Source organism: Pristis pectinata, chromosome 6 (genome assembly GCF_009764475.1).
Source record: "Pristis pectinata isolate sPriPec2 chromosome 6, sPriPec2.1.pri, whole genome shotgun sequence".
In the NCBI taxonomy this organism is placed as follows: domain Eukaryota; kingdom Metazoa; phylum Chordata; class Chondrichthyes; order Rhinopristiformes; family Pristidae; genus Pristis; species Pristis pectinata.
Window position 1 is genome coordinate 90,396,285 of NC_067410.1, and position 20,604 is coordinate 90,416,888.

At 40.7% G+C, this 20,604-nt stretch overlaps 1 protein-coding gene across 2 annotated transcripts in view; it reads left to right on the forward strand.

The window, feature by feature from the left end:
- mcf2l2 (MCF.2 cell line derived transforming sequence-like 2) overlaps positions 1-20,604 on the forward strand; it is a 235,805-nt gene that overhangs the window by 182,823 nt on the left and 32,378 nt on the right. For both annotated transcript variants that reach the window (XM_052018737.1, XM_052018738.1), the window contains 4 exons: positions 8,183-8,404; positions 8,975-9,067; positions 10,411-10,489; positions 11,054-11,120. In XM_052018737.1, the coding sequence (XP_051874697.1) occupies positions 8,183-8,404; positions 8,975-9,067; positions 10,411-10,489; positions 11,054-11,120 (461 nt within the window). The remainder of the gene's footprint in view (positions 1-8,182; positions 8,405-8,974; positions 9,068-10,410; positions 10,490-11,053; positions 11,121-20,604) is intronic.

A 20,604-nucleotide genomic window follows, 5' to 3' on the forward strand; every position in this document is an offset into this window, starting at 1 on the left:
AATAATATCATTTTCCAACATGTACTTTATTTCCTGATCAACAAGTTTACTTTTTTCCACATTCATTCAATATGGGTGTTGTTTGATTGGTTTTGCATCCCCAACATCAACATCATGGGTAATTATCGATGTTCTGTTTGGAACATCTGGGAACAGATTTTTAAATTTTAAAATTAATTCTCTCATCTGTTGTTTTTGTGAAACTTGTAAATGGTCCAACTTTGTTTCAAGGTTCTCCAGGATATTTTGGTTTTTTAGTTTCGATGGAACAATATTTGGTCTAAATTGGCCTTCCTCAACATCAACCTCAGGCATTCTAGAAACAACCTTTACATCATCCACCAAGGCCACAACTGAATCCCTCTCATAATAAGGTTTTAGCATGTTTACATGACAGAGTTGTGTTTTCTTGCGTCTATCTGGTGTTTTGATTATATATGTTAGATCAGTCACTCGAGATTCAATAACATAGGGTCCAGAAAAACGAGATTGCAAGGGATTATTTTGGCTAGGGAAAAATACCAACACCTTTTGCCCCACTGCGAATGTCCTAGGCCGAGCACGTCTATCAAAATATGTCTTCATTCTTATCTGGCTTGTTTTCAGATTCTCTCTCGCTAGCTGGCAGACTCTCTCCAACCGAGTTTTAAATTTTTGGACGTAGTCCAACAGACTCAAGTGAACTTCCTCATTAACCCATTGCTCTCTTAACAACTCCAAAGGTCCTCTCACCCTATGTCCAAACACAAGCTCAAACGGACTAAATCCTATTGACTCCTGGATCGATTCTCTAACGGCAAACAAAAGTAAATGGATACCTTCGTCCCAATCCTTGGTGTTTTCAAAGCAATAAGTCTTCAGCATATTTTTGAGAGTAGAATGAAATCTCTCCAGAGCTCCTTGAGATTCTGGGTGATATGCAGATGATACAATCTGCTTTGCTCCCAGCTCATAGACTATTTGTTGAAAAATTTTTGACATAAAATTACTACCTTGATCAGATTGGATTTCTTTTGGCAAACCAAACAAGGTAAAAAATTTTACAAGAGCCTTTGACACCGTCTTGGCCTTAATATTTCTAAGGGGTATTGCCTCTGGAAATCTAGAAGTGGCACACATGATGGTTAACAAATACTGATTTCCAGTCTTAGACTTTGGTAAGGGGCCAACACAGTCCACAATCACCTTCGAAAAGGGCTCCCCAAAAGCAGGAATTGGCTTCAAAGGAGCCACAGGGGGTTTTTGATTTGGTTTACCTACCATCTGACATGTGTGGCAGGTTCGACAAAACATCACCACATCTTTTCTCAAACCAGGCCAATAGAATTGTTTCAAGATCTTCCCTACAGTTTTATTCACACCAAAATGACCACCCAAAGGCATACTATGGGCCAGGTTTAAAATCTCATCCCTATAAACTTTTGGAACAACAACCTGATGAATAACTTCCCATTCCTCAGTAACAGGAACATGAGGAGGTCTCCATTTCCTCATTAACACTCCATTTTTGACATAGTATCCAGTTGGCACCTTTTCAATCTCCTCACATGAGAGTGCTTTTTCTTTCAATTCTGTCAATTCAGGGTCCTTTGTCTGTTCCACCATAAAATCCTTCCTCGACAAAGACAAATCTTTAAATTCAGGCTCACTATAAGGATGTTGATCCTCCAGTGAAGACAGAAAAGTCTCAGATAAGGCATCATAATTTTCTTCCTGTTTAGGACTGTCACAAGGAATCACATCAGACTGCACCGGACTGTCTGTCTTGGCTAATTCTTTAGCTTTAGCTCGAGTCACCGCACATGATGGGTAAACATCTGAATCATTCTCAGACTCATCAATCCTTGGTTTGGTTGTTAACCGTACCACAGGATCACTTTCTCCATCTGCAAGGTCATTTCCCAATAACAAAGAAACTCCTTCCACTGGCAAACTAGGTCTTATCCCTATCTCGACTGGTCCTTCTACGAACTTTGACTTTAAAATCACCCTGTGAAAAGGGACAGACATGGTCTCACCTGTAACGCCTCGTACTAGATTTACTTCACCAGTGTCACTTTCTTCACCAAAATTTAAAACACTGTCTAGCAAGAGAGATTGACTAGCCCCAGTATCTCTAAGAATTTTCACTGGCACCTGGGGTGACTCATCATTCAGTGAAACAAAACCCTCTGATACATACGAACGGAATTCCTTTCTCACCTCCTCCAACTTTTCCGCTTTTCCCTCTTGCAAGGACTGATCTTTAACAGCATCTCCTAAACCTTTTTGATTTTTAATTGCCTGAAAGCAAGCATTGGGCCCAGCTTCCTTCTTTTTCTTCAAAAGGGCACAATTAGATATCACGTGGCCAGGTTTCCTACAGTAATAACAAGTACGCTCAACAGGTTTCTCCAGCCCTGGCTTCTTTTCATCTTTTCCTTTTTGATTACCTCCCAATTTAATCTCCGGTTTACCTGGATTGTCTTTGTAACTCTTTTGAAAGGTTTTAGGTTGTCCCCATTTGGATTTATGGGTTAAAGCATAATCATCTGCCAACCTAGCAGTTTCTTGTAAAGTTTCCACTGCCTTTTCATTTAAGTATGTTGTTAATTCAGCTGGAACACATCTTTTAAAGTCTTCCACCAGTATCAATTCTGTCAATTTATCATAATCCCCATCTACATTTTTAGCCAGGCACCATCGTTCAAAACATATTCTCTTTCCATTGGCAAATTCCATATAAGTCTGATCTGCAGATTTCCTCAAGTCTCTGAATTTTTGTCTATAAGCCTCAGGGACCAATTCATAGGCCTTCAAAATAGCTTGTTTTACCTTGGTATAATCAGCTGCATCCTCAGCAGACAAAGCAGAATAAGCTTTTTGAGCTTTACCTTTAATCACACTCTGTACCATAAGAGCCCATCCTTTCCTTGGCCAGTTTGAACTCACAGCAACCTTTTCAAAATGTTGGAAATACTGATCAACCTGATCTTCTTCAAACGGAGGGACTAATCGAACCTCCCTGCTGGCTGAAAAACCATCATCAGAATCAGATTCCAAACTCCTACGCTTCATTTGTAACTCATGCTGCCTCTGTTTTTCCTTCTCCTCTGCCTCAAACTTTAACCGAATTAGTTCCCGTTCCCGTTCAGCCTCTAACTTCATCTGAGTTATCTTTTGTTCGGCCTCTAATTTCTCTCATTCGGCCTCTATCTTTAACTGGGTTTGCTCTCGTTCGGCCTCTAATCTCTTTTGTTCTCGTTCAGCTTCTAATTTATTTTGCTCTCGTTCAGCCTCTATCTTTGCCAGCTGCACCTGTGCCTCAGAAATTGCTATTTCACTGCCAGGAAACTGTTTTAACACTTCCTTCTCAAACACCTTCTTTTCCACATAATGGCCAGCTATCAGTCTCTGAATATCTGCCTTTCTCATAGACTGCTTTACTTCTGTAAGGTTTAACCTTGTAGCAATCTTTATCAAATCATCCTTTTTCGCCACCTCCAATCCTTTTTGGGTTGGTGACTCCAAAAATGCCTTAATATCCATTGCTGCTGGTTTCCACACACACAAGCCAATTAAAAAGAATTTATCAGACCTCCCTCAAAAATCTTTGGATTGAATCTCGAACAAATCTCGTCAATCTGGGGTACAATCCCAGACGACACTCGTTAACCTTGGGAACTATCCCGGACGAGCCCCAAATTTTGTCACGAACCAGCAACAAAAGAAACACACTGAGCATGATTTAGTGTTAAAAACTATTTTATTAATCACTACTTATGATAATACGTAAAATAAAAGTAAAAATGTTAGTATGTTAGAATTCAAGAATGTTAAACCTCGAACGTTAACCCCAAAACTAAACTCTTCGTGTGTGTGTGTGACAAAGTCCAAAACTCCCAGTTCCTGAATGGTTCTTAAAGTTCAGTTCCGCAAGCCATAAGGTGAAACATGAGCAAGGGCTTCTTCAACAACCATCGTTGTCTGAAGATAAGATGTAGATGTAGAAAAACATAGAGAGAGTACATACGAAATCCAAATGTTCCACGATGGAACCCAAACGACACTTCAGTGTTTACTCGGTAGTGACTTCCTCACCCCGAAAAGCATCCGAACCGTGGTCGTCCACACACAAATACCTGTTTCCTTCTACAGGTCAGCAACAAAGTGAACTCCACCGGATTACTTCCAACTTCCATACATGGATTTCAGTGGCAAACACAGTTATTGTTTCTCATCCATCGATAGAGAAAACAAGCAGGCTGGTGTCTCTCTCCCTTCTCTCTCTCTCTCCTTCTTCTTCTGCCTTCTTCAACAACGTCATTACGTCCTTTATTTTCTATTGACGTAAGCACGCCCCACACACACATACACACACACTCTCTATCTTAAAGGGACTTTCACTGAGTCCGTAACACTACATTTGCGAGCCTCCAGTCCTCCGGAACCATGCCGGAGTCTATTGATTCCTGGAAAATTATCACCAGTGCTTCCGCAATCTCTAAAGCCACCTCCTTCAGAACCCGGGGATGCACCTCATCCGGTCTGGGAGACTTATCTGTCTTTAGTCTGTTTAGCTTTCCTAGCACCTTCTCTCTAGTGATCTTAATTGAACTCAGCTCCATTCCTTGAGACCCCTGACTATCCAGTATATTGCTGATGTCCTCCACAGTGAAGACCGATGCAAAATACTCATTTAGTTCCTCTGCCATCTCTTTATCATCCATTATAATCTCTCCCACACCGTTATCGATTGGTCCTATTTCAACCCGTGTCTCTCTTTTGCTTTTCATATATTTAAAAAAACTCTTAGTATCCTTTCGAATGTTATCTGCCAACTTCCTTTCATAATTCATCTTTTCTTTCCTAATGACCTTCTTAGTTTCTTTCTGCAGGTTTTTAAAAGTTTCCCAGTCTTCTGTTTTTCCACTAATTCTTGCTTCCTTGTATGCCCTCCCTTTTGCTCTTATTTTAGCCTTAACCTCTCTCGTTATCCACATTTGTTCCTTTTTTCCATTCAAAACCTTTTTTTTGGAATATATCTATCCTGCATTTTCCTTATTTCTTGTAGAAGTTCCATCCATTTCTGCTCTGCCGTCCCTCCAACTAGCTTACTCTTCCAATCAATTTGGGCCAGTTCCTCTCTCATACCACTGTAATTTCCTTTGTTCCACTGAAATATCGATACACCAGTTATCAGCTTCTCCTTCTCAAATTTGAAACTGAACTCAATCATATTGTGATCGCTAGTTCCTAATGATTCCTTTACCTTTAGTTCCCTAATCACCTCCGGTTCATTACACAGCACCTAATCCAAAACAGCCGATTCCAATCCACCTTCATGTTAAAATCCCCCATAATTATTTTAACATTGTCACTCTGACACGCTTTTTGTATTTCTAACTGCAACTTATAGTCCACATCCTGACTGCTATTAGGGGGCCTATATATAACTGCTATTATTGTCCTTTTACCCTTGCTATTTCTTAGCTCCACCCATAAGGATTCCACTTCTTCTGACCCAATGTCCTTCCCTTCTATTGATTTTATATCATTACTAACCATCAGGGCCACACCACCCCCTCTGCCTACCCGCCTATCCTTCCTATACACTGTGTACCCCTGGACATTCATATATTTTGAAAAACTCTTAGTATCCTTTCAAATGTTATTTGCCAACTTCCTTTCATAATTCATCTTTTCTTTCCTAATGACCTTCTTAGTTTCTTTCTGCAGGTTTTTAAAAGTTTCCAAGTCTTCTGTTTTCCCACTAATTCTTGCTTCCTTGTATGCCCTCCCTTTTGCTCTTATTTCTATCATTTACTATCAGAAATATCTGTGAGTACTGAACTTCTGACCATTGTGTTATTTGCATTAGTTAATTCAAATTATTGGATAATTCAAATCCTAAGCATGTCATATCACAGAATCATAGAATGGTTGCAGGATGGAGGGAGGCATTTGGCCCTTTGAGTCCCAACTAGCTCTATGCAACAGCAATCCAGCCGGTGCCACTCCCCCACTCTCTTTCCCTAACTCTGCAAATTCTATCCTTTTAGAAATTATCCAGCTTCCTCCTGAAAGCTGCCATTGAATCTGTCCCACTAATTCCCTCGTCAGTGCATTCCAGGCCCTAACCACCCACTTTCCCCTCCCATTGAAATTATCAGTAATATCAAACTATTAACAGTCCAGTGATTTGAGCTGTGCTGACAATGAAGGTTTTAATAAATTAAGCATTATTTTGGAGCGAGGCAGGTAAGCTTTGTCTACTTTCATTAAAACTGCCTGTCCTTTGAACAAGTGAATAATTTATCTGTGATTAACACTGATAAATTTCTACCCTTATGTCTATATGTAACAAGTAGAAATCCCAGAAGCATTAACTAATTGCAATTATGTTACTAATCACAACATTATTTACAAAAAATATGTTACGTTGTAACTCTCTTAATGATCATGCTGCAATGTTGTCATTGGAACATAGATCCACTTTTCCAAATAATGGGAAATCCGGAGGTTAAACTCACCCAGTTCTCAAAGCTCAACTACACCAACAGGCCTGGCCAATATTTCACTAAATCCTTTCTGTACACTGGAAAACTGCTTAGCCTGCAGCACACTTATCTGGAATCCAGAAACTTCTGCAGTGAGTGGTTTAAGGCCAAAGGATTAATCTTAAGAGGAGGTTCTAGGGGTCTTGGAGTGAACTAATTTATGACACATTACATATAAGCCAAAGAGATGCCTTCCTTTTTCCTCCCGAGGACATAAATATACTTGTAGTTTTCTCTGAGAAACACTTGTTCAGAGGTAAATAGTTTCAAATTGCCTACTAATTTGCTGCAAGATGTTTAGAGGTCAAATAATAACAACCTCCATTTATATAGCATTATTAGTTTTGTAACATGTTGCAAAATGCTTAACAGAAGTGTTTTCAAAAGAAAATTGATGCTGAGATGGGTGGGAATATATTAAGGTAGGTGACAAAAATGTCAAAGATGTAGCTCTCAGAGAACAGCTTAAAGGAGGAAGAGAACCAGAAAGGTTTGGGGGACGGCGGGGGGGGGGGGGGGGGGATGGTTGGGGTAGAATTCTAGAACTTGTCTTGATGGTTAAAGGTACAGCCACCAAATGGTGGAGAAACTAAATTTCAATGTGATAAAGAGAAAAGAATTGGAGGATTTCTGAAGGTGGTAGAGCCAAAAGAGATTTTGGTTGGTGATGACACAGAAGGATTGGTGAAAAATAGGATGAGAAAATTAAAATAAGGCATTGCTTATCTGGGCAGATGATGGTCTGTAAGCACAGGGATCATAGGCAAAAAGGACATGGCAGAAATTGGGTTGTTTCAGATGACCCCATGCATATAAAAGATAGAATGAGGAAGGTTGGCTAGGAATAGTCAGCTATGGAGGTTTGATTGCAGATACTTTGAGGTAAGGGTCCAGCCAGACAATATTGTGAAACTGATAGTCTTAGTGATGATGTGCTCATATGGTTCAAAGCTCCTCTTAAGGTCATACATGAATATAACTATTCAAACAAATGCTTATTCACACTGAGCCTGATTAATCCTGCTGTACAAAGGCATTATCTTTATGTGGATTCTGAGATCCTCTAGTACTTCTCAAAATGTTAAGTGAATGTCACATGCAATGACAACAAACATCAGGTTGACTCTCCTATCCTCAATAATGTTATGCTGGTCACTGTAATACCAAAATTGGCACCTTGCCAATGTGCAACAGTACTGCCAAGCTCTGACTTCTTCTTCATTTGTCAAAGTCCAGTTAGTCCAAGATGGTTGGGAAATTTATGATGTTAATCTCCACTATCACTTCCATTCTTTCTCTCCCCCTCCAGCCTCCAAACAAATGGCCACCACCACAAATGTTACACAAATATTAATGGCTTATTGCTGACTTTCTCTGAAATGTTTATCCTATTCACATCTGTAGTTATTTTAATGCGTCATTATTCACTTATGAAGCTGAGCTGTTAACATTGTATGAACAATTGTATCAGCAAGGATTCTATCTATTCAGCACTCCAGTGAGAATTCAATGCTTGGCAACCTCATGGAAAGCCACCACAGTGTTGATCTTTGTTTTATCCTGTTAAAATATCTAAAGTTATCGTGTAATGTCCTGTAGTGTATTAATTTTGCTTCTGCTTTGGAAATATGTTATTTTTACAGGGAAACTTAAATGACCTTGGGAAACTCCTGATGCAAGGATCTTTTAACGTGTGGACAGACCACAAGAAGGTTCACAGCAAGGTCAAAGACTTGGCACGGTTCAAACCAATGCAAAGGCATTTGTTTCTCTACACAAAATTACTGTTGTTCTGCAAGAAGAGAGAGGAAAATGCAGATGGACATGAGAAGTCACCCTCATACAGCTTTAAGCATTCATTGAAGGTAGACAATGGCATTAGAGTCTGGGCAAAATTACTACTATGTTTATCCTCTGCTGTCAGTCCAATTACATAAAGTTCTGCAAATTCCTTGAGCCTTAGCATCTAATTGTCTGTGCTCCTGGTACCTTCTTTCATGGTCTATTAGACAGTTGCCAGAGTCCAACCTGATGCTAGGGACATTTCACGCATTGAAATCCCCTCTCCTGATTTTGTCCTTCCTAACATAGAGCACCAAAGTTGCCATGGCAGGGATTCATGAAGCTCAAAGCAATGAATGGAGCTTTGTGTATCCTAGTCCTGTCTAATTTCCAGGCCTTCTGCTGTCACCTTTAACAGGCCTAGAATGGGAATCCACATTTCTCTCCACATTAATGTGTGATATATGCTAACCAGATCCTTCCATCTGATTCCATATCGGTACAGGTAATGTTGGAGTGAAAGAATAATACTTACAGTAAGTTTTCTGTGTTGAAGTTATTACAGAAGGAAATAAAACATTATCATAACGTAGGCATGACTTTGATGACCCTAATTAGCCCTGCAGCTAACAATTTACATGCTATGTTTTCAGATGAGTGCTGTTGGTATCACAGAAAATGTTAAAGGTGACATTAAGAAATTTGAGATCTGGTACAATGGCAGAGAAGAAGTATACATTATTCAGGTAATAATGAACAATGTTAAGATTTGTATTTTCTTCATAGTTCTGTTATTTGGAGTTAGAGAATAACTTTCGTGCTAATTTCAACACCAGAAGAGAATTTATGAGTGGGGGTTGAGATGGATGGAACACCATGCTGTTCTTTACTGTTCAAACCCTAGAAATGTTCCAAGGCCTCTTCTGAGTATGTCCTATACCTCTGCTTAAATCTGAGCAGGCAGGCAATGGAAGTGGGATCATGAGGGGTGGAAGGCTGTTGCCAAGGATCTAAAATAATGGCCTCAAACTTGAGTGTGATTGGATGGCATGCAAGGTTGAGAGGGAGGAGAGGCCCAAGATTTACATGAGTCTGGAGGAGCAGTCCCACCCTTCCTAGCATACCAGGAAACAATTTTTTCAATAATCATGGTTCACTTTTCTGGCCCTGGAAAATTTTTCCCACAGTTTAGCCAGGCAGCAAGGTCACAACAAGTTCTCTCAGTTTAGCTCAAAATTGCATTGAGGCGGACCCCAGTGATGTAATCAGATCCTGATCTGCATATTTAAACAAACTCTATCAGATGCATCTTGCATACTCAAGAAAAGGTTAATGATCATAAACACATCGCATATTTCACAAATGATATAGTTGTGGCTCATTTCATCTTATCCAATTGTAATAAATAATATTAGACTAAAAAAGAGAATATTATTATAATAAGTAAGGGTTTGTAAGAAATTAAGGCCCACTGGGAATCTATTTCTCTTCCACTGTAACTAATGGGTTACAGACTGACAGTGATGTTATAAGCTATCTTAGCTTTCTCAGCTTGACCCTGGAAGGTGCAGTGTGAAGGGGGAACAGGGATATTGGTCACAGAACAGACCTTGATAATGCATGCACCAAAAGAGAGTGAGAGTGAGGACAGATACAAGTTGCTGTAGATCAATTGTCAATTTTAAATTGCTGCTTTTAAATAAATTGATATCAGATTTTAGTTTTCCTTGACCCTTTGAATAATTTCTTTGGAAAAAGTTAAAGTCTTATATACCTTCTGTGTACTTGAATAATAATGTTTGTTCATCTATATTATTTTATGGGAAACTGGGGGGCAGGCACCACTGTAGAGGTCTCGCCATGTTAGGGTGAGTGCCACCATCACATGTGGAAATTGCTGGAAATAGCTGACAGAGGGTGGTGGCAGCTAGGAGAGTGGTCCCCAAAGTACTCCTTCCCTAATCTGCTAGAGATGCATGATGAACCTGGTGGAACTCAGATAGAAAATCCTGTGCACGATTTTCAAGCCATTTGTTCTTTATTAATGTTGGACTTTTCCCTCTAATTTGAAATGAACACCTGCTTGCAGGCATCATCTGTAGAACTGAAGAATCTATGGGTTTCTGAAATCCGGAAAGTACTGACAGGACAATTGCAAGCTTACCGAGGTAAATAATAGTGCAAACCAGGCTTTTGATGTATATCTAGAAATGCTCAACTCCAGTGATCCTTATAAAGCCAGATGTTTCTTCTAACCCTTCCTATTATTTATCATCACATTTTAAATGTGTGCGTTGATTCCTATGTCAACAGGTGTCACGTGACCGGGGATAAAGTAGACTCTTCATTTGAGTTCTGCAGTGCTGTATTCTAGTATTTCAGTTGTACTGTCTCAATCTAACTGAAATACCTGCAATTATAGTTTGAATTGGTGTGCCTGAGCTCATTAATGGACACAGTGATAGCAGAAATGCAAAGCAGGAGACATGCACACCCTTGGCAAAGCATGCTCAGTTGTTGCAGCCGAAAAGCAGAAAATCAGGTTCCCTTCCTACTGGAGGTAGGCAGCCTGTCCTGTTCTATTCAATTTTCTACAGCCAGTCATCCAAAGGTATTAGTTGCAGGAACAGCAAAACCTGCACTATGGATGGATATCTAAAAGATGCCAAGGATATTTGTCTAAAAGCACAACATATGTATAATGACATTTCTTTTTCTTACTTGTGTGACAGAAGCAAGCCAGCTAAACCAGAGGATACAGGAACATGTTTATCAAGCTCCACTGACCACACCAAACAGGTATCTACTTAGGAACTAAGCATTGCAGTGTTATCTTTGGCTCCAAACCTGTACAAGTTCCAAGCTTGACCTTTTCCAACTGGTGATATTTAATCTCTAGATCACGATCAGAGCTCATATGCAAAGAAGTTACCCTGAAAACATATGAATTATTATCATTTTTCATATAATCACAATATTTTGAAAATTGATGAAAATGTCATTCATTGATTATTTGGAGGGGCACACTTCAGAGTCCCTCAAAACCCAAGTATTCACTCACCATCCTTTGTCTAACAGAATCTAAATCTGGACTAGTCTGTTACCTGTTAATTTCCTTAAATATAAGCATCGCCAACAAATTAGCGGTTTTGTTTAAGCTGACTATAATAACCTTATCTGAGACATTACACACTTAATGTTAGTAAAAACAGAAAATGCCAGAAATACTCTGCAACTCAGGCGGCATCTGTGCAGGGAAACAAAGGTAATGTTTCAGGTTGATGACCTTTCAAGAGAACAAAGAACATTTAGAAACCAAACATATTTTAAGTTACAGAGATGAGGGAGAGGAGGAGAAAACAAGGGATGTCTGTGGTGGAGCATAGATCGCTGATTGACACAAGGTTGGGGTGCCAGCTGCAGGAGAGTCACAAAGTCTTCTCAATAGCAGCAAAAACTGAACGAGATGGAGAACAATAAACAATGCTGAAACCATGGAGTACCAAGCATTGCAGATGCTGGAATTTTAAATGAAACAAAGAAAGCTGGAAATACACAGCAATTCAGGCAGCATCTATGAACAGAAGGAAAAACAAAGTTAACATTACAGATTGAGACACAAGAGACCACAGATGGTAGAATCTGGAGCAACAATCAATCTGCTGGAGGAACTCAGCAAGTCGAGCAGCATCTGTGGGAAGAAAGGAATTGTCGACGTTTCGGGTCGAAACCCTGGCCATGATGCAGGGTTTTGACCTGAAACATCAACATTTCCTTTCCTCCCACAGATGCTGCTCAACCTGCTTAATTCTTCCAGCAGATCGTTTGTTGCTAATGCAAATGAACTTTCATCAGAACTGATCAGTTCTAAATATAAACTCGAAAGGCTGGTTATTTGAAATTGTTGATTTCAGTGTTAAATCCTGAACATGTCTATTTGGGAGGTCAGATGCTCTTCCTCAAAACCACTTCCAGCTCTGCTGGAACATTGTAAATTGCCAAAGATGGAGAAGTCAGAGTGGGAATGGGATGGAGAATTAGAGTAACAGGCACTTGGAAGCTCAGTGTCACGATTACTGAACAGAGATGTTCTGCAAAGTGGTCACCAAATCTGTATTTGGTTTTCCAGTGTAGAAGAAACCACATTCTGAGAACCAAATGCAGTACACTAAAATGGAACTTTTCAGTGATTGTGTGATATAGATGACATAACTGGAAGATGATATGTTCTATTACAAAGGGCATCCTAAATAATATTTATCATAAGGATTAGTTTATGAACTCTTTAGGGATAGACAAGATTACATTCTAGCATATATCCTAGTTCTGACTGAAAGCGGCAATACACAAAAAGATCTGGAGGAACTCAGCAGGTCAGGCAGCATCCATGGAGGGAAATAAACAGTCGATTTTTCGGGCCGAGACCCTTCATCAGGACTGGAAAGGAAGAGGGCAGAAGCCAGAATAAGAAGGTGGGGGGAGGGGGAGGAGTACACGCAGGCAGGGGATAGGTGAGTTCAGATGATAGGCGAGTCCAGATGAGGGGGGGAGGTAGTGGGTGGGGGAGGGGGAGAAGATCACTTGGTCCATCTCCAACACCTCTCTCCCCTTTCTAGATCTCTCTGTCTCCATCTCCAGAGACAGATTAACCACAGACAGCTTCTACAAACCCACTGACTCCCACAGTTACCTTGACTACACCTCTTCCCACCCTGTCACTGTAAGGACGCCATCCCCTTCTCCCATCCCGCCGCCTCTGCTGCATCTGTTCCCATGATGAGGCTTTCCATTCTAGGGCATCAGAGATGTCCTCCTTTTTCAGTAACTGGGGTTTCCCTTCATTGCCATCAATGCTGCCCTTACCCATATCTCCTCCACTTCCCAACATCTGCCCTCACCTCCTCCCCCTGCCGACATAACAGGGACAGGGTTCCCCTTGTCCTCACCTACCACCCCACAAGCCTCCGTATCCAACACATCATTGTCCGCAACTTCCGCCACCTCCAACAGGATCCTACTACCAGGCACATCTTCCCCTCACTCCCCTCTCCGCTTTCTGAAGGGACCGCTCTCTCTGCGACTCCCTTGTCCACTCGTCCCTCCCCACCGATAACCCCCCAGGCACTTAGGCCTGCAACCACACCAAGTTCTACACCTGTCCCTACACCTCCTCCCTCACCAACATTCAGGGTCCCAAACAATTCTTCCAGGTGAGGCAGTGCTTCACCTGTGAGTCCAAGGGTGTCATTTATTGCGTCTGGTGCCCAGTGCAGCCTCCTGTGCATCGGTGAGACCCGACGCAGATTGGGTGATCGCTTCGTCGAGCACCTTTGCTCCATTTGCCACAACAGCCGGGACCTCGGTGGCCACTCACTTCAATTCCACATCCCACTCCCATACTGACATGTCTATCCATGGCCTCCTCTACTGCCACTTTGAGGCCAGGTGCAGGTTGGAGGAACAACGCCTCACATTCTGCCTTGGGAGTCTCCAACCTGATGGCCTTAAATCAATTCCTCTAACTTCCGGTAACCCCATCCCTTCCTTTTCACCCCCTCCCCCCAACTCCTTTGTCTTCCCTTATTCTTATGGCTCCCTTCTCCCACCTTGATGACCCGCCCATCTCCTCTCCTCCCCTCCCCCATCCTTTATTCCATGGTCCACTGCCCTCTCCTACTGGATTCCTTCTTCTTCAGCCCTTGGCCTCTTCTACTTATCTCCTCTCAGCTTATTACATCTTCTCCCCCTCCCCCACCCACTACCTTCCTCCTCTCACCTGGACTCGCCTGTCACCTGAACTCACCTATCCCCTGCCTGTTTGTACTCCTCCCCCTCCCCCTGGCTTCTGGCTTCTGCCCTCTTCCTTTCCAGTCTTGATGAAGGGTCTCGGCCCGAAACGTTGACTGTTTATTTCCCTCCATGGATGCTGCCTGACCTGCTGAGTTCCTCCAGCACTTTTTGTGTATTGCTCCAGATTCCAGCATATGCAGAATTTCTTGTGTCTGACAGAAAGCAGACCTTCTGTTCTTCCTGTTAAAGTTACATCAGTTGATGCAGTTCAGCTGTTTTTAACACATTCCAGTTCATCGTTCTATTTGCACAATGTTCAAGAACAATTTTGGCTATTTGGGTATGACCATGTGCATGCTAAATTGTAAAAATCACAGAGAACTTTGATCTCGGACTTTGAACCAAAATGTACAAAAGAAACAGAGCTAAAGAAACTATTCTACCCAATTATAATCTGAAGGATGATTGGCATCACCCTAACCAACAATATTACATAAGAACATGAGACAATATAAAATAGAAGCAGAAGTAGTTTAATCAGCCCCTTGAATCATGTCCGCTATTTAGTAAGATGATAGCTGATCCAATTGTGGTTTCAACATCACTTCCTTACTTTCTCCCCATACCTCTTCAGACGTTTACACGTTAAATGTCCATCAATCTCTCTGAACATATTCAATGACTGCACCTCCACTGCTGTCTGGGGTAGAGAATACCAAAGAATCATGACCCCCCAGAGAAAAGAAGTTCCTTCTCATCACCATCGCCCTTATTTTGAAATTATGTCCCCTAGTCTAGGTAACCCCACTAGGGAAAACACCCTCTTAGCATCCATCCTGCCAATCCCCTTTAGAATATTACATGTTTTAATAAGGTCACCTCTCATTCTTCTGAACTCCAATGAGTATAGGCCTTTCATCAACTCCTTCATCCCAGGAATCAACCTAGTAAGACTTCTCAGTACCTGCCTTCAATGCAAGTATATCCTTCCGTAAATATGGACACCATCAGAACTATATGCAGCACTTCAGATGTGATCTTACCAGAGCCCTGTAAAATTGGATCAAAACGTTCCCACTTTTATAGTGCATATCCCTTGCAATAATGTACAACAATCTAAGTATAGTACTTGCTGTTCCCGCATGCTAACCTTTTGTGCTTCATGTACCAGTACCTCTAGATACTTTATTCCATTCCATTTCCAGTCTCACTCGATTTATAAAATAATATGCTTTTTCCTTCTTTCTTTCAAGGTTGATAACCTCCCATTTTCCCACATCACACTCCATTTGCCATTTCTTACACCTTCACATAATCTGTCTGTAACTCATTGCAGGATTTTGCTTTTTCCTTACAAGTTGTAACCCATCTTTGTATCACCAGTAATTTAAACTATAGTACTCTTGATCCCTTCATCCCTGTGATACCCCATTAATTATTAATTGCCAATCTGAAAATGAATAATTTATCCGAACTCTTTATTTTCATTTAGTTGGCCATTCCAATATATTGTCCCTGAAGTCACACATTCTCATGTTGTTCAGTAACCTTTAAAATGGTACCTTATTGAATAATAAACTGACCTGTTTGTTATATACTTAAAGAACTCTAACACTACTTTCATAAAACCATGTTGATTCTGAAATTGAGCAACAGAATTATCTTTCTCTTTGGGAACTTCTGAAATTCCCCATTTATCTTTATATCTTAATACCAAACGTCCATCTGTCTATTCTGTTGGATGAACATGATCAGGCAGGCATACATCTTACTTCAGACTGTCACCCACTGCTTCCTGAAACCAATTGCACGCATTGTCAGTTGTTCATTTTTACCTCTTTAACCTTCTCAACAAGTAGGGGCTACTTCAAACAAGTATTTGGGGCTAAAGTCAGAATTTAAAAATAAACTATGTACTTTTCAGGAATCTGAAATAAAACCTAAACTGTGTTCCCAGAACTAAAGGATGAGAAATTGATTGACAAACTTACAGTTTTTGCCTACTCAGGCCACTGGGTTCATTCAGTGACCTCACCGAGATTAATTAATGTTATGTTGATTGGCTGGTTTAAAAAACGTAAAGCTGCATAATTACTTGATCACTGGATGGTTGAGATTTACAAGGAGTGGTGCAGAAATGGTTGTGGTTCTAGTCCTACTGCAACAGTATTCATGGCATTTGTATGTTCTGTTATCATTTAAGAGATCACTGGCATCTGTTTGAATCTACAAACTGAGTTAGAAACAAAAGATAGAAACAAAACAGGTTTAAATTAAAGAGAAAAAGGGTGGGAGAGTACAGAACTGAAGGAGCAGTCTATGAAGTGGTAGAGACGGGGAGAGAATGAATGATGTGAGTGGCGCTGCTAGCTGAAAGAGGGTGACAGAGGTAGTTCGTAACAAACATGGTGTTTAGAGGAGCTGCAAGTAGGAGGACATGCATGGAGTCTGAAGAACCAGAAGAAAGAGAGAAAATAAAACACGAGACATGTGAGCTATAAACTGGCTCATTATCTGAAATTGTTGAATTTGAGGTTATAATGTGCCACGTCAGAGGTGAAGTCCTGCTCCTCAAGCTTGTGTTAAGTTTAGTTGAAACAACATATGAAACCAGTGTTATGGACTCAGTGAAAATCCCTTTAAGATAGAGAGTGTGTGTGGGGCGTGCTTACGTCAATAGAAAATAAAGGACGTAATGACGTTGTTGAAGAAGTAAGAAGAAGAAGAAGGAGAGAGAGAGAAGGGAGAGAGACACCAGCCTGCTTGTTTTCTCTATCGATGGATGAGAAACAATAACTGTGTTTGCCACTGAAATCCATGTATGGAAGTTGGAAGTAATCCGGTGGAGTTCACTTTGTTGCTGACCTGTAGAAGGAAACAGGTATTTGTGTGTGGACGACCACGGTTCGGATGCTTTTCGGGGTGAGGAAGTCACTACCGAGTAAACACTGAAGTGTCGTTTGGGTTCCATCGTGGAACATTTGGATTTTGTATGTACTCTCTCTATGTTTTTCTACATCTACATCTTATCTTCAGACAACGGTGGTTGTTGAAGAAGCTCTTGCTCATGTTTCACCTTATGGCTTGCGGAACTGAACTTTAAGAACCATTCCGGAACTGGGAGTTTTGGACTTTGTCACACACACACACAAAGAGTTTAGTTTTGGGGTTAACGTTCGAGGTTTAACATTTTTGAATTCTAACATACTAACATTTTTACTTTTATTTTACGTATTATCATAAGTAGTGATTAATAAAATAGTTTTTAACACTGAATCATGCTCAGTGTGTTTCTTTTGTTGCTGGTTTGTGACACCAGCATCAAAGACAATGGCATAGAGGATTAAAGTGAGAGACAACTAGAAGCTCTCAGTCTCTATTGTGAGTTGGCTTCTTGTTGCCTACTTCTTTCTGTTCTTCCCTTTTATCATGATTCAATTCTTTATCTGTTCATTTCATCTTATCTTCTCACTACATTCGACACCCAGTGAATAAGACTGCAGATGCTGGAATCTGGAACAAAAAACAAACCACTGGAAGAACTCAGCGAGTAAAGCAGCATCTGTGAAGGCAAAGGAATGGTCAACATTTCAGGTCAAGACCCTGCATCAGAAATCAATGATGCAGAGTCTCGACCTGGAACATCAACCTTTCCTTTGCCTCTACAGATGCTGCTTTACCTGCTGAATTCTTCCAGCAGTTTATGGTTTTTTGACCCAAAATATATAGTCTATTAAATTAAGGGGATGGTTTCCTGTACTTCAATTAGTTACAAGATGCAAACTATTTGTACATTATGCCTTGCTCTTTACCTTACATTAATTGTTTTCAGAATTAGAAAATGCCTGAAGTGTTTTCTATTTGTTTTACAGTAAATGTATATCTGTATATGATTAACACCTTGCCATCTAACTATGAAATAAAACAAATATTGTTTGGTGATGATGTACATTTTTTTCAGAAATGAAATTTAAAGGGACATGTCAGATCTTATAAGATAATAAGTACATTTTTGTTTAACATTTGGAAAAATTTATCCATCCCGTTGTTCTAATATAGAACAGAAGGGAAAATTGCACTGAGACCCAACTCTGTCAATATCCAATACCACAGCATATGATTATTGAAAATCAAAAGGCATCAAATTTGTCAAGGACAGCATATGATATGGGGATGAATTCATATAATGCATCCATGGTAGCTTTCCTGAACAGCATGTTACTGAACCTAAAAAGGAACATGCTATCTTGGATCTGGTCCTGTTAAAGGTAAAATTAATGATCTTGTAGTTAGGGATCCTCTTGGAAAGAGTAATCACAGTATGATTGAATTTCTCAGACAAATGGAGGGTGCAATAGTTAGATCTAAAGCCAGTGTATTATACCCAAACAAGGGAGACTACAACAGGATGAAGGAGGAGTTGACTAACGTAGACTGGGAACACAGGCTATATTGTGGGACAGTTCAGGGACAGTGGAAGACTTTCAAAGAGATTTTTCACAGTGCTCAAGAAAAGTATGTTCCAGTTAAAAGCAAGGACAGTAATGGTGGGGAGAGCCAGCCTTGGATAACTAAGAAAATAAAGGAAGGCATCAAACTAAAAATCATGCATACAAGGTCACCAAGAGTAGTGGGAACCTGGAAGAGTGGGAAAACTTTAAAAAGCAACAAAGAATCACTAAGCAAACAATAAGGAAAGGGAAGATAGATTATGAAAGTAAACTAGCACAAAATAGAAGAACAGATGGTAAAAGCTTTTATAATTATATAAAGCAGAAAAGGGTAGCTAAAGTGAACATAGGTCCTTTGGAAGATGAGAAAGGGGAATTAATATTGGGTAATGTGGAAATGGCCGAGGCTTTGAATGATTATTTTGTGTCAGTCTTCACGGTGGAGAACATGTCTAACGTACCAAAGAGAGATGTCATGGATGCGATGGGAGATGAGGACCTTGATACACTAAAAAGGTAGTACTAAGCAAACTAGTGGGCCTAAAGGTAGACAAGTCCCCTGGTCCTGATGGGATGCATCCCAGAGTACTGAAAGCAATGGCGGAAGTTATAGTAGAGGTGTTTGTGATAATTTACCAAAATTCTCTGGACTCTGGGCAGGTCCCTGTGGATTGGAAGACTGTGAATACCATGCCACTTTTAAAAAAAGGATGTAGGCAAAAGGCAGGTAACTATAGGCCAGTTAGCTTAACATCTGTCGTCGGGAAAAAGCTTGAAACTATCATTAAAGAAGAAATAGTGAGATGTCTGGATAGAAGTGGTTCCATCAGGCAGACACAGCATGGATTCAAGAAGGTCAGGTCCTGTTTGACAAACTTACTGGAGTTCTTTGAGGATGTAACGAGTGTAGTGCATAGAGGGAAACAGGTGGGTGTTGTATACTTGGATTCCCAGAAGGTGTTCAATAAAGTGCTGCATAAAAGACTTATCCATAAGATAAGGATGTGTGGAGTTGAGGGTAATGTATTGGCATGGATAGAGGATTGGTTAACCAATAGAAGGCAGAGAGTTGGGATAAATGGGTGTTTCTCTGGTTGGCAATCAGTGGTGAGCGGGGTGCCACAGGGGCCAGTGCTGAGCCCACAACTGTTCACAATATACATTAATGATTTGGAAGAGGGGACCAGGTGTAGCATATCTAAGTTTGCTGATGACACTAAACTGAGTGGAAAAGCAAATTATGCAGAGGATGTGGAGAGTCTGCAGAGGGATATAGATAGGTCAAGTAAGTCAGTAAGGGTCTGGCAGATGGAGTACAATGTTGATAAATGCGAGGTCGTCCACTTTGGAAGGAAAAATAGAAGATCAGATTATTATTTAACTGGTGAAAGGTTGCAGCATGCTGTTGTGCAGAGGGACTTGGGAGTGCTTGTGCATGAATTGCAAAAGGTTGGTTTGCAGGTGCAACAGGGTATCAAGAAGGCAAATGGAATGTTGGCCTTCATTGTTAGAGGGATTGAATTTAAGAGCAGGGAGGTTATGCTGCAATTGTACAGGGTACTGGTGAGGCCACACCTGTGTGCAATTTTGGTCTCCTTACTTCAGAAAAGATACACTAGCTTTGGAGGCAGTGCAAAGGAGGTTCACCAGACTAATTGTGGAGATGAGGGGGTTGGCCTGTGAGGAGAGGTTGAGTCACCTGGGACTATACTCACTGGAATTCAGAAGAATAAAAGGGTATCTTATAGACACATATAAAATTATGAAAGGGACAGATAAGCTAGAGGCAGGAAAGTTGTTTCCACTGGTAGGTGAGACTAGAACTAGGGGACATAGCCTCAAGATTCTAGGGAATAGATTTAGGATGGAGAGGAGGAGAAACTGCTTTTCCCAGAGAGTAGTGAATCTGTGGAATTCTCTGCCCAGAGAAGCAGTAGGCTACCTCGTCAAATATGTTTAAGACACAGTTAGATAGATTTTTGCGTAGTAGGGGAATTAAGGACTATGGAGAAAAGGCAGGTAGGTGGATCTGAGTCCACGGC